The sequence below is a fragment of the Mchenga conophoros genome, linkage group LG13, assembly GCF_057382185.1.
Source record: "Mchenga conophoros isolate Kocher_MC1m ecotype Shallow Benthic linkage group LG13, M_conophoros_male_GT1.1, whole genome shotgun sequence".
Lineage (NCBI taxonomy): Eukaryota > Metazoa > Chordata > Actinopteri > Cichliformes > Cichlidae > Mchenga > Mchenga conophoros.
The window spans coordinates 23,735,904-23,752,112 of NC_140538.1; the positions used below are offsets into that span (position 1 = coordinate 23,735,904).

The 16,209-nt window shown below is 42.4% G+C and overlaps 1 protein-coding gene across 1 annotated transcript; it reads right to left on the bottom strand.

The window, feature by feature from the left end:
• Positions 1–667: 667 nt before the first annotated feature.
• Positions 668–16,040, bottom strand: gng4 (guanine nucleotide binding protein (G protein), gamma 4). Its single transcript, XM_085297325.1, has 3 exons — positions 15,581–16,040; positions 14,253–14,358; positions 668–2,875 (listed from the first exon to the last, which is right to left on the bottom strand). Exons 2-3 carry the CDS (start codon positions 14,349–14,351, stop codon positions 2,747–2,749), a joined length of 228 nt encoding a protein of 75 aa, XP_085153451.1. The 5' UTR covers positions 14,352–14,358; positions 15,581–16,040; the 3' UTR covers positions 668–2,746.
• Positions 16,041–16,209: the final 169 nt, after the last annotated feature.

The window sequence follows — 16,209 nt, forward strand, 5'->3', positions numbered from 1 at the left end:
GAGATACCAGTATTCACCTTCTCAGTGTCATTCATCAAAACTGTCAGTGCTGTGCATTAAATCATAACTGCTGTCTCTCATAATATCAACACGCAAGAGTTGATTTCCTTGTTTGTCCAAAAAAAAAAAAAAAAAAAAAAAAAAGACCAATTCTGCCTCTGACCCAATCATCAGACCATGAAGTGCAGTGAAAAGTGGCTAAAAATAAAATAACCACTATCAACTAAATTAGGTGGAAAGTTGTAATTTTGGCCTATTCCCCCAGTGAGGATGTAAATGGATGCATGGATGGAGACATGAAGGAGCAACAGCAGACAACGTGAATGCTGATGTCAGCCGCGGATACCTCGAATCATAAAAATCGAGGCCGTTCTTCGTGCAAACTGTGCTGTCACCCAGCACATGTAATGCCCTCCCGCTTTAGATTTGCAGAATAGAAGGCAAACTGGCCAAGGCTGAACTGAATCGTAATCCTTTTCTTTTTTTAAAAAAAAAAACAACACAAGAGTGCATCCAGATGGCCCATGGTTCAGCTCAGCCACAGGAGGTCTCCAATACACACCGAAACACGATGTTCCTCTGCGAGACCCAGAACGATTTGCAGCATGTTGTCGGTGTGATCAGACAGATGCCAGAAAGAGAGAAAAATACTGAAGACACAGCACACTGTGGGTTGCCGTTTTCTTTTAATTCATTTGATCCGTCAAAGGATTTTTACAAAGTCTGCTATGTAAATGCTATTTATTCCCCCCCCCCAAAAAAAAAACAATAATACCATTCATGAATACAGCTGCACGTTGTTGACATATCCGGACTCCAGGGAGATTATTATGTGCAGAGTAGCACCCAGAAAAGTCAATGAACAGGCAATATTTCATATCATAATAGTTCTGTTATAAATAGAAATAAATCCATGCAATATTCATCTCTAGCCGTCGTATTTCTTTTCAGATTTTGGCACCATCCTTGAGATGAGGTCAGCGAGAGTGTCCTGAGGTCAGCTCAGGTTTTCAGATAGGAAATAAAGTCGATAATTATCCTGAAGACAATTGAGTCTGCGTTTGTTACGGTCCAGTATCAGAGACTGATTCCTAATGCAATGGCTATTCAAGTACCAAAAAGGAAGTCCCCACTCACCCTCCCCTTCGATGATAGAAACCTTGATGCAAAAAGCCTGAACCTCCAAATAAAAGAAAGAAAAGAAGAAAAAAGGGACCCCATTATGTAAACGACCCTCAGCGCTGTTTTTAAAAAATACTCACGATAGTATCAATAATTGCATGATTTATAAACGTTCTTTTTCCTCTACGTATCATACAGGCTTAGGAGCACTGCACGTCATGTAGCTGTCAGTGCTGTGCAACAGATATTCGTTAATACTACTGATAACAATATTAATAACGATCAGAACAAGTCATCATAAAAATCAGCAAATGCTATTCAACTACCATGTAAAGGAAATGTTTCGACAGTGTGCTTTTTTTCTTCCAAAAGAGAAAAAACCCAGAACAGAAAAAGAAAAGGCTCCGGGAAGCACAGTGTGAAGATCACACCGCTCCCACAGAAGTTGGCACCGTAACATACTGTACACTCGAAGAGACTGACGGTCCCTCGGAAACAGAGGAGGCTGTCAAAAAGGAGCAGAGAAACATGCAGGCCTCCAGTTTGGTATTAATGTCAAAGGCCTCGCCATTCACTCTAGGACAGGCAAAAAGGAAGAAGAAAAGAAGGAAAAGAATCAGGCTCAGGAAACATGCCCAGAAATTAAGAGAGACTGCTGAAGGGAACAAGATGTCCTGCAAAAAAATAAAATAATAATGATATTTTATATCTATTCCTGCAGAGAGCTGCAGGATTAACTGATGCTTTTTCAGATTCGAAAGAAAAGAGCAAATCAAACCGAGAAGCAAAGTTAGAATGCATTAGAGTGGGCAGAAGGTGGCAGATTCATAAATAATTCTTGACTTAAGGGCTTGTTTGCACAGTGATAACCCCGAAGAACTCATCTGGCTGTTGAAACATTAGCTCTGCACCTTTCAAAAAACAGTCCACTCATTTCTTTGCAGCAGAACGCGACGTGCGGCCGCCTCATTCTTACTGAGAGTGCAGCGGAAATTATTCACTGTGAGATACGGTTTCCGTTTCTGGGCTTTAATCTGAATCAGATTGTGCTAAAGCGAGTGGGTTAATTGTCGATGCTGAAACTGAAACCACTGCTGAGGGAAGTCGTCGAATTTTTAGTGGTGCTTTAAGTGTTGCTACTAATAGTTACATCTGTGCATTGAGAGCCATTTAAAAAAAACGAAAAAAAAAAACACTAACACAAGTCATGATTGAGTTTATACAAAGACCTACACATTTTTATTCAGAAAGAAAAAGGGGAAATAAATGTTTTTTTAAAAAAAGTCAAACACTGGGCAAAGTTGTTTCCTGAGGCAAGTTCAAATCTAGCACAGAAAAAGAAAAAACCAAAACATCTCTCATCTCTTTGAGCACTAAGCAAGGCTGTTTCTCTAATAACAAAGCAATAACAAACCTATTTAACAAGACATTATACGCCCACTGGGTTGCCAGTTTGGTAGCTGACTCCCCCAAAACCTTCAGCCACCAGGGGCAGAGCTGACCAACAACAGAGTGTCCCCGCCTTGGCAAAACTCAGCTCAATGCCTATGGCCAGTAGCTTCAGGTGTGGTGAAGACAGAGAAGCCAGGCAACGCCATGCCTGCACAGCTCTACCAGCAGCTCATCAGAGGATGGTGCAGAAGAACTTCTTCTCCCGGAAGGGGTTCTCGGAGGCGGGCACGGGCACGATGAGGGGGTCCTCGCGTATGTGCGCCTCGCAGTATGCCATCAGGTCTGCGGCGGCTTTGGATACCTGAAATATTCAGAAGAAATTTTTTGATCAGACATTTCAGATTTATTCTTTAAACTGTGTGATGATGTTTCAAGGCCGTTTTTTGGGAGTGCTACCAGAAACACGCAGTCCTGCATTTCAGATTTTCAATCAATGTTCATGTTGTTAAAGTTGCTTCCAGTGTTCTCTTACTAAAGTTCAGTAGTCATGGCTTCAAAGTTCAAACTCATCCTGGGGCCATAGCTGCATCTCATTTCTGATCTCTGCACTTTAGCTGCAAAGCAGCATAAAGGACCCCCAGAAAATAGCGAATAACATCGTATTACACAATTTATACCAGATGATTAGTTTTTCCCCAGAATCAATTAAATGCTGGCTTTCTTTGTATCTTTGTTAAGAGATAAGACAAAGATCGGTTGTGAGAAGCTTCCCTAGTTGGTGCTTAAAAGCTAAAGAGGTTGAAACGGTCACTGCAGCTCATGAAATTCATGCAGTCACATGAAATCCAGTGTGAAGGAGCTCAGTGTTCAGAAGTTGCAGGGTAACCCTTCTCTGGGCATGAAGTGAAAAAACAGTCCTGTTATGAAATATCTTGGAAATTATGTTTTTATTCATTTTTAATGGGAAACACTGGTTTGCTCTTCAGACCCCACTGCGTTAGTGTCTTCTGTCAAACTCCTCTTTCTCATCCCCCACACAGAAACATGTTTCCTTACATAGGAAAATAAAGTTGTGGCAGTATGCAGATAGCACGTTTCATGTTGCCAACAGTAATGCTTCGCACAAACTTTTTTTGCGCAGGGTAAAAACATTTTAGTGCAAATATTAGTGGACGAGGCCCAAACGTCTTTTCTTGAGAGCAAGGTGAATAAGCTCACACATCTCTGCAGCTCACCATTTATTCATTCTCAGAGCAGATGTTTCTGAAGTTAAACTCACACCAGATGAGACCTGGGCAAATTGCTGTAAGGCTCTTTCAACTTGCATATTGCCGATGTTCCCGATTTGTCAGCGCCTGTAGCGACTGCACCGATGACCGTTACCCGACCCTCAGGAACCAGGGCGAGAAAGCTCGTCGAGGTAACTCACGGGTCTTAAGGTGGGACTTCAACAAGCATAGCACGAAGCATGTGACATCTTCCAAGGCAAATGAAAAGAAAAAAAAAAAAAAGTCGAACGGTGACCATAAATTTTATAGTACAGTCAGACTGTATGTGAATGCAGGTTTTCAACTGGGAATTGAGTGGGAGGTTACGGGAGGGGAGGCGGCAAATGGAGAGCAGAGGAGCAGCTGCATCAGAGGGCTGGCGAGGGCTCAGGGATCTATGTGGAGGACAGAGCCATCTGATCTCCTGCCTGCCACTTCACCTCACCCACTGCTGCTCTCACAAGAGAATAGCACAGCTTTGGTCCTCAGCATGGATTGTTACATTACCGTTTCGACCATCTTGCAGCCTGAAATGGAGCCGTTTCAACTCAAAATCCCACAAAAAGAGAAGAAATGGCAGAAAACCAGGATGTGTTATTCAGTTTCTTAATTTCAACATCCCTACCAAGCACTTAGCCACAAGGACACCCATATCTATTTAAAAAAAAAAAAAAAAATCTATTAAACATGTTCTCTTCCCTCTCTCCCCACAAACAGCCTTTACTGCCTGCTTTGCTTTCACATCAGGCAACCACAACAATTTGACAATACGCTCACAGGTCACACAGTCTGGCAAACACTGAGGTACATCATGCTGTGCCAGTAAATCGGAAAACAAGAATAAAAGTCTGTAGCCATCTCAACAACTCAGTTTTGAGCCAAACGCTAATGTCAGCGAGCCGACTTTAAGAAGCTTTATCGTGTTTACAGTATCAACCATATTTACCATATTAGCATTATGCTGTTTGCTAAATGCCACAAAAAAACAAACAGTCCAGGCGATATTATCCATTAAATGAAATATTGGCCACATTAAAAAATGTGACATTATTAAAAGATCAGGGATCACCAGTGTCCCCACAGACCATCCTGAAAGGAGCAGTGAAGCCTTTGATTTTGTTCCACATGGTTGGACTGCTGAGAGGAATGGCAGACTCTCTAATCGTAATTCATTCTCACTGGAAAGTTAGCTTTTGCCCAAATTTTTAAAACCCAAGAACAGTTTAGATATACTCATGGCCACTTTATTAGGTACATCTGCTCATTAATGCAAAAATAATTTCTAATCAGCCAAATGCATGATGGTAGCTCGGTGTAGCTTGACACGTCATCATGCTCAAACTGAGCAGAGTGAGGGAGAAAGGCGATTTAAAGGATTTTCAAGGTTGAGCATTTCAGAAAGTGGTGATTTACTGAGATGGTCACCATTTGGGGTTTACAGAGAATGGTCTAAAGGACAAAATACTGAGTGAGCAGCAGTTCTCTGAGTGAAAATGCCTTGTTGATGTCAGAGGGGAATAACCAAACTTGATTTGAGATTATAGGAAGGCAACACGAAGTCAAATCACCACTTGTTGCAACCAAGCTGTGCAGAAGAGCATCTCTGAATGCACAACCCGTCACAACTTGGAGCAGATGGGCTACAGCAGCGGAAGACCACACCGAGGACAACAGAAGACTGGAGGATGTTTGGTCTCATGAGTCGATTTTTGCTGCAACACTCACATGGAAGGGCAGCATATGGTTTAAACACGAGAGCATAGACAAATCCTACCTTGTATCAATGCTTCAGGGGTGCTGGCAGTGTAATGGTGCAGGGAATATTTTCTTGGCACACTTAGTACCAACTGTGTATCATTTTAAGACCCCATCATATCGTATTTTTACTGAATGTCCATCCTTTTATGACCACGGTGCACAGATCTCTTGATGACCGCTTACAGTACGGTGTTGTTGCACGTCAAGGTGCTCAAATCTGTCTCAGACTGATTTCTTAAACATGATGGTGACTTCACTGTACTCAAATGGCCTCCAGTGTCACCAAACCCGTTTTTGCATGCAACTGAACAGGAGATTGTTAGCAACTGTACTGCATTCATGTCAGCATCGACCAAAACATGAGGAATGTTTAAAGCACCTTCTTGATGCCATTAAAAAGGCAAAACTGTGCTCTAACCCAGTACAAGCAAAGTGTAACTATAGAAGATGGACAGCGAGTGCATCTCTCATTTTGAACTACTTTTAAAAACGACCCCATGAAAGTACGACATCCTGTTCAAACTACAAATGCACAGCGGAGTCATTTTCCCCACTGCTGCTTTCATTTCCATCGAGCACCTCTTTCAGCAAAATCCAACCCAAAGTTAAGTTTAGTTATAAGCTGTGCAATGCATGAAACTTAAAAAGGAAAGCCAAGCATACTGACACAGCAGTGTTACCACGCATGGCTACCTCTCTGCATCATTCTGTCAGCTTTCTGCTCCAGCCACGGTACTGTCGCCACCTTCTTCCAGCTAATGCGTTTCTATTATTTATGTCTGCACCTACATCATGGATCCCCTTTTGCAGTTCCTCTGTTGCTGATAAAAGCTGTTAAGTCACCTAATACTCAATACACCACACGGTGATATTTCAGAACAGAGGTGTCTGTGCTGAAACTAAAAAAAAAAATAAAAAAAAAGACTCAACGCCACACTTTAGTTGGCAGAATTGTAACACTGCATTCATGAGAGGATCAATCGTCATCAGTGACTGTACGCGTACAGACCCACCAGTGATCTGAATATTTGGAATAATGTGACTAATGCGTTGATTAACAGAACTTTAATTAGCTGAAATAAAAATTAGTCGCTCAGACACAATGTACCCCAAATGGCTACCTAAAAACTAAAAAAAGACCAAACTCAGGCACTAATTAGAGAATCCAAGCTCGCATGAAGTGTGAACACTAACAAAGCAAACAGTTTAATTATTTTCATAATCAAAGTAAATGCAGTCATTATATTATTATGCAACTGCAGCCAAATGCTCCTGCTCTGAACAGGAGGCTCACAGGACAGAGAGTGGTACTGCTCAGTGTGTGTCGTCAGGCCCAGACTGATTGTAATTACACCGCAGCCCCATGATGGAAGGAGAGTCCTCCTAATTAGCACAGATCACATTCCTTTGGCTGATTGAGCAATTAATGAGAGTGTGGTGATCCCTCAATCAGCAGCACAGAGACCGCTCTTGTCACACTCTCCCTCGTCAGATCCCTTAATTAAATTTAAGGGATCGCCAGGCGTGGCCAAGTCTCCTTTTCCCTCTGCTTTTATATCCATGCACATTCGAGTTCTTTTATGAAGTATTATTTGGATCGCCACATCTGATGCACTATGCGGTTATTAAATACTAGCAGCTGTCTCGCTTTCGTTGAGCAACCGCCGAGAAAATGATACAGATGTGAATCATGCTGCAACTGAAGCTGCTGTTTTGCAGAGCAACAAGATCCCCCCCCTTAATTTGGAAATTTAAACAAAGCTTAAAATATGTTGCCTGAAAATGTCTGAACACCATTACAGCTAAGCTAACGCTTCATATAAAAAGAGGAAAAAAGCAGATGATCCTCAATACTTAACATCAGTGTAACAACACCTGCATGAAAACCAAAGTTAGGAGGATTTGGCTAAAGAATAGAGTTGTTATTAAAGCAGTTTTTTCTATAAAATCCTAAATTGACAGTAAAACTTTAATTCTCATCTTAAGACAAGAGACTCATTATATATTGCAATAAACCATTTATAACTCCATGCTGCTGAAATGCGTGTAGAGACGTGGGTCACAAGACAATAATTTATGAATCAAACAATATTTTTTCAGCTGCCTTGCTGTCGTTCTGGCACCATCCTGTGAATCCACTCGAGAACTGGCTGCAGGCCTGAACATAATGTGCAAAAAAAACAAGGAAACTGTCCATTTTTCTGATGCTGGGTTTTCTTTCTACATAGACAGTCTGATAAGACTGCCATCCAAAACCTGAAAGTTCTTCTACGCGGTTGCATACGGGGGAGGAAACCTCGCGTTTTGATTCGGGAACACTGATGCTCTACGTCAGAATGGCTACTTACAGTCATGTGAGGGGACACACCTACCTACACTCATGATTCAGTAGCTTTAAAACCACCTTTGGCAGCAACAAATTGGACTATCAATCTCTCACATCTTGTGAAGAAATTTTGGACCACTCTTTCTAAATTTGTAGAGTTTGAACAAATTTAGAATGGTTTTAGAGCCTAAATCTCCCAAAAAACATTGATTTCTTGGCATTATCCTATAGATGCTGGAGAATTTGGATTTTTATTTTCCCATCCACTGCAGTGAGTTTCCCCATCTCAGGTTGGCAGATCACGTGCCGTTTTGTCCTTCCTCATTTCCTTCTAGTCTTAGTTTTTCAATCATCTCTGCTTCACTCTAAGGTAAAGACGTCTCCTTACATAGAGTACTTACTAGTCAGTGCGCCATTATTCTTACAAGTTTGCAAACTTAAGTTGTGCTGCATGATCTTCTGACAACTCTTCCAAAGAAGTCAGACTTGTTCAGTCATTTTCTAAATGTACTCATGAACTTTAACATGCTAACTGATGCCTGCAGAGAGGAAGCTCTTGGCTGTCAGAGTACTGCACCGTCTGACCTTTGGGGTGAAACTGCTGGGACGTCTGCTCCCGGGACAGATTGCGTTAACACACCTGAATGCTCCAGACACGCAAACTGCCAAAACGGCTGCGTTCATAGAGGTGCTCACACCTGCTGATGATCAGTTAATGAAGTGCATTTGATTGTCAGCATCCTGGCTGAGCGGCTCGGTGCCTGTGGAAGCAGTGCGAGGATACTGCATGGAGTCCTGTTAAAAACACTTTTCACAGACTCCACAATGATCTCACAAAAAGTAGCCAAAGTGCATCAGATTTATTAATATAAAGATATTGCTATTAACAGGCTTCAAAACCAGAGGAAGAATTGCTCTTTAATAATGGGTTTGAACTCAATCTGCTGGTTTGTGTTGAAAAATTAAAAAAAATTCAACATTTTCAGCAATTTTCCAATGAAAATTTGGCATTTTAGAGTTTGTATTGTCTACAAAAATGCTTAAAAACACTTAATATCTTTAAAACGCATGAGGTCTTATTTTGATGAGCTACCTGAAAGAAGCCCAAATTGATACCTAATCTTCTTAAAACTGATTGCAGTTTCGGGCGGATCACTTTACTTTTTAAGACTATGAGGTTTGCTTGTAAGCAGCCTTTGTGCTGTGCCGAGCAGGAATGAAGGTGTTTGGCCGGCTTCCATGCTTAGCTATATTGCTGAGTGAACAGCCTCTGATCTGCAGGGCAATCATTCCCCAAACACACGAGGAGCCTACTGAATGAGATGACATTAAGTTGCATAAGAAGTCATTCATAAAAGAAAGTGTTCAGAATTGCCCCAACATGCCAGATACATGAACAGAAAACAGGAAGTAAACATACCGAGAAAATGATGCCTGGAATGGACGGAAGCACCAAACTGATGTCTAATTGCAGCAACAGCCTCGAGGTGATCGACCACAAAGAGTGCACAGGGAGCAAAAGTCAATATTTAACCAGGTGTTGTTTAATGAGGAAACAATACTGTTTCACAATAATGTGTGTGGTGGAGAAGTAATCCTGCAGCCACACTGACCTAAATTGGTGGAAAGTTACTGTCAGAGCTGGTTAGCAGCCACCATAGCCCACCTTTCCTACGGGTTCATCCCTCACATTTAACACGCTGGTCTGCTTGGAATTCCAAGCTGTGCACAGCAGAGGCGATGATAAGGTGAACCGAGACTTCGTGCAATGCCTGTCAGAAGACATCGGACTAAAGTTATTTAAAAAATTAAAAAAAAAAAAAAGACCCACGTGCAATTTATTGGCATGTCACAGTCTGCTGTGGAAGTCAGTGGTGGGAAATGCAACGGTTGTAGTTTGAGGGTTTATGTGACAGGGAACTAGGCCAAATCTGATAATGTTGACTCAAGCGATATCACTAAGGCTCAGAAAAATGTGAGGATGCAGATTGGGGGAGTTAAAAAGAAGTGATCCCACTTAGCGGATCAGACAGCAGTGGTCGGAGACTACAGCACAACCAGAATTATTGTGCAATGAACTTGCAGTCTCTTTGCCTTTGAAATGGCCGCTTCAAAGATTGAGACCTGATTTTGAGAACTCATGTGATCAACTTTGGTCCTCAATTTGGCATTGAAACACCAATAAGGCAGAGTCCATCTGCCATCAGTTTACAGCTTAATGTAATCATGCTGGCTATTTAATCTAATTTAAATAGTACCATATCACAGCTGTCACTTCAAGGTGCTTTTAAGTAGATCCCCTAAAATAATACAGAAATCCCAACAGTCAGAGGAGCCCTAATGAGCAAGTTCTTGGCGACAGTGAGAAGGAAAAACTCTCTTTTAACAGGAAGAAACCTCGAGCAGAACCAGGCTCAGAGAGGTGCAGCCATCTGCTGTGACCGGCTGGGGGTGAAATTACAATAAGTTTGAAATTCTTCCACATAGTGTGACATGGTTGCTGCAGGAATGCAATTTAACTACAAAATGACAAAGTGGCTTGGCAACTTTGCTTTTCATGTGAGAGAAACAAGAATAGAACCAGTTGAGTCGAGTCTCCTGCTGCAAGAAGTCATCACAGATGAGTTGAGCCCATCAGCGTAAATCTCAGAGTGATTAAGATGTGCTGGAAATCTGTCCGCGCTTTTAAATTAGAGGGCAGTTACTTGTAGAACGTCGCTAATTTGAGTGATTGCAGTCAGAGCCATAAATCAAGAACTCAAACCTCACTAACAAACACCAAACATCATCAAACGTCAATTACTTGCCAACTAGCTAGCGCTGACAAACGTTCCCTCCCTTCTAATTGCTATAAATTGGTTGTTGATCCCTTCCACTACATAACCAAGATTGTGTTTAAAATGCATTTAACAGGTTAAAATAAAGAGGTAGTTTAGGGTCATTTATTTTCCCCCTCCCCACATATGCAACTGACACACGCAATCCACAACCATGTCCATGAACGTCAGAGTAGGGCTGCTCAATTAATCGAATTTTAATCACGATTACGATCTGGGCTTTCAACGATCATTAAAAATGACTGAGCCGATTATTAGCCCCTCCCTCATTTATCCGCGACACCTTAAAGGCCGGTCCCTGAAAATATTGTCGGGCATAAACCGGTCCGTGGCGCAAAAAAGGGTGGAGACCAGCTAAGCAGAAGTTATTTGGAGAGGAGAGTGACTGCCGTTGGTTGAAAAGAGAGGTTAAAAAAAAAAAAACTTCAGTGGTGTTGCACACTATTTTATATTATTTTTTAAAGTCATTATTCAATACATTGTTATTGTTAACCCTTTAAAGCCGGTCAGAGCTGCACGCTCAGTTTTGTGTAACTATTTTTAAATCCCTGAAGAACCCTGAGCCCTGTAAGATAGCACAATAAATTTTTTTTGCATATGAAACCAGAGGAGTTGTACTTACATCTGATGCCATCAGCTTGTCCTCGGTCACGGTTTCGTTCCACATAAAGCTTTGCAAAAATTGCATAAAAAGCGCTTGCAGGAACAAAAACATAATATTCCAGAAACAGGCTTTGCCGATCCGATCAGCTGTTCCTAACACTTCCCACAGTGAAACAGACGTCAGTGTGAATTATCGCGCATGTCCGCCATTTCCTGCCCAAAACCAGAAGTGACGTCATTTTCGCGGAAAATGTAGTTTTTTACTTGTAGGCCTTAAAAGCCTATACTGGTGTTTTATAAGTCATGTTTGACTTTTCTGAATAGTTGCTGGGATGCTTAGAACTCGAATTGCACTGCTGGAAATAGTTTATTTTGATGCACCTGCTGTTTTCTTTGCAAATTTGCATCATAGGATTGTTTTTTCGTTTTTCCTGCAGTATATAAAAATTGGTGTATCTCCAAAATAAAACTATAAAGACACTCAAAATAAATTTCGTGTGGTGGGAAACTATTTTTTGCAACTTTTTTGTATTTAAAGTTTTGAGGGATAAACCTCTTAAATTTCTCCAAGTAGAAATATATGTAAAAAACAAAACAAAAATGATTTAATTTTTTTGTAGTTTATTGCACTTTTTTGCAATTAATGTAGTTACTATGGACTTAACGCATACATATTATTAAAATATGGGCTATAATAGTTGTATAGCAACTTGAAATGCTCCCACAAATGGCACTACAACATGTAAAAAAAAAATATATATATATATATAAGCTCTGGCGGACTTGGTTCTATAGTAGGTCGTAAGGGTTAAATAAATATCGTCAAATAATCAAGATCTCAATTTCAGTGAAAATAATCGTGATTATCATTTTTGCCATAATCGAGCAGCCCTACGTCAGAGGTACTCCTTCAGAACATCAAGAGGCCCTGCTGATGTCATAGTGACCACAGTTACCTTTTATATACACAATCTATAGAAGTGCCCAACATTCCTCATTCAACTTTACACAATCCAGGGACTCAAAATAACAAATATGCAAGTTTGTAATTACACTGAACTGTCACCGAGTCGAGTTGCAAGGTGGGAAAAAGTGCGCCAAGCATCCATCACGAGTCTGGCAAAAATGCCAGCACTGCAATACTCAAAACTGTGGCACGCTTCTCTAAAGAAAAGAAATCCAAGAAAGACGAGGGAAGATAATAGCAGTGATTTACTCCAACTGGACCAGGCCATCTAATAAATGGGTTAAAGCTTTTATAATGGACTGAGACAAAGAGTGCACAGTAATAGCGGACCCAGGATTCAACACATGGATGTTATCTTGAATGTTTTATGAGTGCAGAGTTATTACACTGTGCTTCTAAATCAAGAAAACATAATAGGCTGGAGTAACAGAAAAGTGGACCATGTCACAGGGATGAAGGTTTAAACAGGACTAGTGATACATTGTTTCCATGCCTATGTACAGCGTGTGTCTTGGTCTCTAAATATACCTAAACCTGCCTAAAGAAATTTGTGGAAATACAGTCACACTGGCACCGCCTCCTCATGATGTGTCCCATTCTTCAACCAGCATTTGTCATAAGTCAGTGTAATTGAACAGCACGCTCAAGTTGATCAAACAAGTATTCAGTGGGGTTGATGTCATTACTGCCGGCATGCCACACCATCCACTCCACTCCCAAATTCTGGATGGAGTCTCTGATTTGCAGGGGCAAGCACAAGCAGGATCTGGACTCATGGTTGAACATGGTGTTCCTCCACATGTTCAGGTTTCAGTGCACGTATTGGTGACACCAGTGCAAACATGCCTGATGGTGAAGGGCTCGGGACAGGCCGCCACAAAACCGGAGATTGCATGGAGCCTGTTCTAGATCATCTGGGTAGAGAGCCGTTGTCATCCTGCAAATCTGTAGAAGACTGCTAACAGTTCTTAAGTGCTGACAAGGGAGGAAAACAGTCTTCTTGGGACGCCAACTTCACCGCCTTTCTCTGACATCCTCCATTATCGGAATCTTCGTCTTCAATTTGGAGATTGTACTAGAGCTCACTCCAAATAATGCTGCATCTTGGTTCTGCAGCTTGACGTTGTCCTACAGCGCAAGCACCAAATCAGTCAAACGTGGCATGTTTGGATTAGACACCAACTGACCGCTGCAGCAGGGTCCATTAGCTTGCCAAGTTGGCAAGTTTTTCATGGGCGGAACAAATGCACTTTCCTTACAAGTGGTACCATTTAAGGAAAAATAAAGATTTCCAACTGTATAATATTCCCAAGAGGCTTTTTGTTACAACAAAAAGAAATTGACCAAAGACAAATTTCCTTACTTTTTGTGCCAGGTTTATTTTGATCTACCTCAATACGTCTGACAGCAAGCCAATTCAACCCCACTGTGGAAATGAGGATTCATTTAAAAATTAAATAAATAACGTTCAAACAGCTGGGCACTGTAGTGTTTACCAACGGTGATTCAAACAGGAGTAATTAGTGCATTAATAAAGGATGCAGATTTAGTGCACGAGTGAGTATTTTAAACACGAGGAAAAGCCAATGCAGTGTGGCTAATTGATGCATTTTTCCCAGTTTTTGGACGACGGCACCATCATCCCGGCCATTTCTTCTTTTAAACAGTGTTACTGTGTGCAAATATGAAGCCATGAGAGCCAAGCGTGATAATGTTGCCAATTGTAAGCCAGCAAAGTTAATTTTGTGCTTTATTCAGACAAAAATGAGCAAAAATGAAATGCTTGCTGAGAACTGTCACTCATCGAGATGCGCCTATTGAACTGCTCCAAAATCCCAGCCGATGTTAGAGGCACACAAAGCTTTCAGTTCCATGATAAGTGGAGGTACGGTTTTTGAGTAATTGCATACTTGGTAACAGAAGCGATGTGAAAATATTTGTTCACGTGCGCAGACAATAACAACAATAAAGCTTTGTACCTTTATCCTATCCATGCAGGCCTCCATCTTCAGTTGCTCCACAGCTTTCCTGGCTTGGGAGATGCTGGCCGTGCTGTTGTTGGCGATGCCGTCCTTCATGGTGCTCCTGTGACGCCAAACAGATGCAAGGGGGGGGGGGAGACTCAGTGAACGTCACATTAAATCAGCACCCCCCTGGCGACAGCTCTACCCTGATGGAGCAGCTACTCTACTACAACCTCACCCCCACCCGTTCCTTTTTACACAGTGAAACTTGGAAGGACCCATTTTGTTTGTCCATTTGTTATCTGAAGAAGCTGCTCTGTGGGCATCAGCTGGACAGCGGTTTGTCATTTTTCAGCCAGCGCTCATGCATGATTGCTTTTCTTCCTTTGTCACGTTATTATTTAGACCAACTGGCGGGGGGGGGGGGGGGGGGGGGAGGTTAGCAAGGAGTGGAGGGCTGGGAGGGATTAAGAGAGAGAGAGACACACACACACACACACACCCCTAGTATTTTGCTCAAGTGCTCTTCAGCAGGAGTTTATGCTGGTACACCTAGAAAAGCAAAGCACCTGCAGCTTCTCCCCAGTTCCTCCCAGGATCTGCAGATCTTTCCACTGCTGGCCTTCCTCCTCTCAACTTTCACCTCAAGAGTACATCAGCTGCAGCTCTGCAGATCAATTCTCGCAATCACTACATCTTACTCCCATTTTAGCCTCCTTGAGCCACCCCCACCCACCACTGAAATGTCCCAGTTTGGCAGCCACGGCAAAGATGTGCCCACAGATGTGTTTTCTGGAGGTGAGGGGTTGCTGAATCAATCCCCCTTTCTATGATAATATGCATTATTATTATTGCGCATCTATTCTTTGTTAAAAATCACACAAAAAATGTATTTATCTTAAAGCAGACTGTCGAAGACGACAAATTCTTCTGCCATCCCTCCAGCCTCCACAGCTCTACGGCCAATTTATAGCTTTTAAATCACACCCTCGTAGGAAGCCATCGGGCCTTCTCCGTTTAGGTTTGCTTTGGATGCATCCATCCTGAGGGTTGCTCGGCTGTATTCGCCCCTGTGCAGTTTTATCCAAATGCAACGATGCTGCTAATTGCTGATGCAGATCTGTGAAAACGCGTGCGACTATTTATTTCTAAGAGGAGATTAATCTGTGGACACACAGCGAGCTGCGGCCCTGGTTAGAGCAGAAAACAGCAAACCATGCATCATGTGGGGGGGGGGGGGAAGGAGCAGCAATGATTTTTGCACTGATGATAAACATTTTGAAATAAATCCCTGCATTGGTCGGATACGCGCTCATTAATGTAGCCTGCAGCCGCCGACCTACCTGAAATGTGCCAGTGGTTTTCCAATTTGGGAGAATTCCGGGTTGACTCCACCCAACACACACAGACACACACACGCGCGCACACACAAAGATCTGTCAAATATGAAACGATAAGAGGAAATCCCAGCCTCGCTTCGGTCTGGACTGAACCCGAGGAGCCAAAAATCTCGGCGTCTTTAAATGTCGCCTCGGCGGCTCGCTCAGTGCGTATTCCGTGTAGGAAGATGAGCTCCAAGCGGTGAGGTCTTGGTGAGCACCACGGCTGGACTTGGAGAGATGTTACGCAGCAGCAGCAGGGGGGGAAACCTCTGTATGACGATCAGATACAGGCTGTGGGGCGGGGAGCACTCGATCAGTGGACCAGGAGCAGCAGCAGCAGGGAGCCGGGATGAGCTTCAGCTGTCCAGAGTGGCCGTAAACGCACCGACGCTGCCTGTTAGTCAAATTAGGAGCGGCTGATTCTAATTAGCTTGATTGCTGCAAAAGGCAGCGCAGGTCTGCAGGCTTTCCCCGTATCGTTTATTATTTTATTTTCTATCAGCTTTGACATCACCGTGTCCCCCTGATGGCCTCACCCTTAACGACTGCACGCGCTCTTAAGCGTGGCTTGCATCCTGATAACTTTTAAC

What these genes read in the sequence shown, in the direction of transcription:
- gng4 (XM_085297325.1), bottom strand. Translation starts at nt 14,351, where the DNA reads ATGAAGGACGGCATCGCCAACAACAGCACGGCCAGCATCTCCCAAGCC. An exon ending in CCTGCATGGATAGGATAAAG is followed by an intron (nt 2,876 to 14,252) that starts GTACAAAGCTTT and finishes TGAATATTTCAG; the next exon opens with GTATCCAAAGCCGCCGCAGA.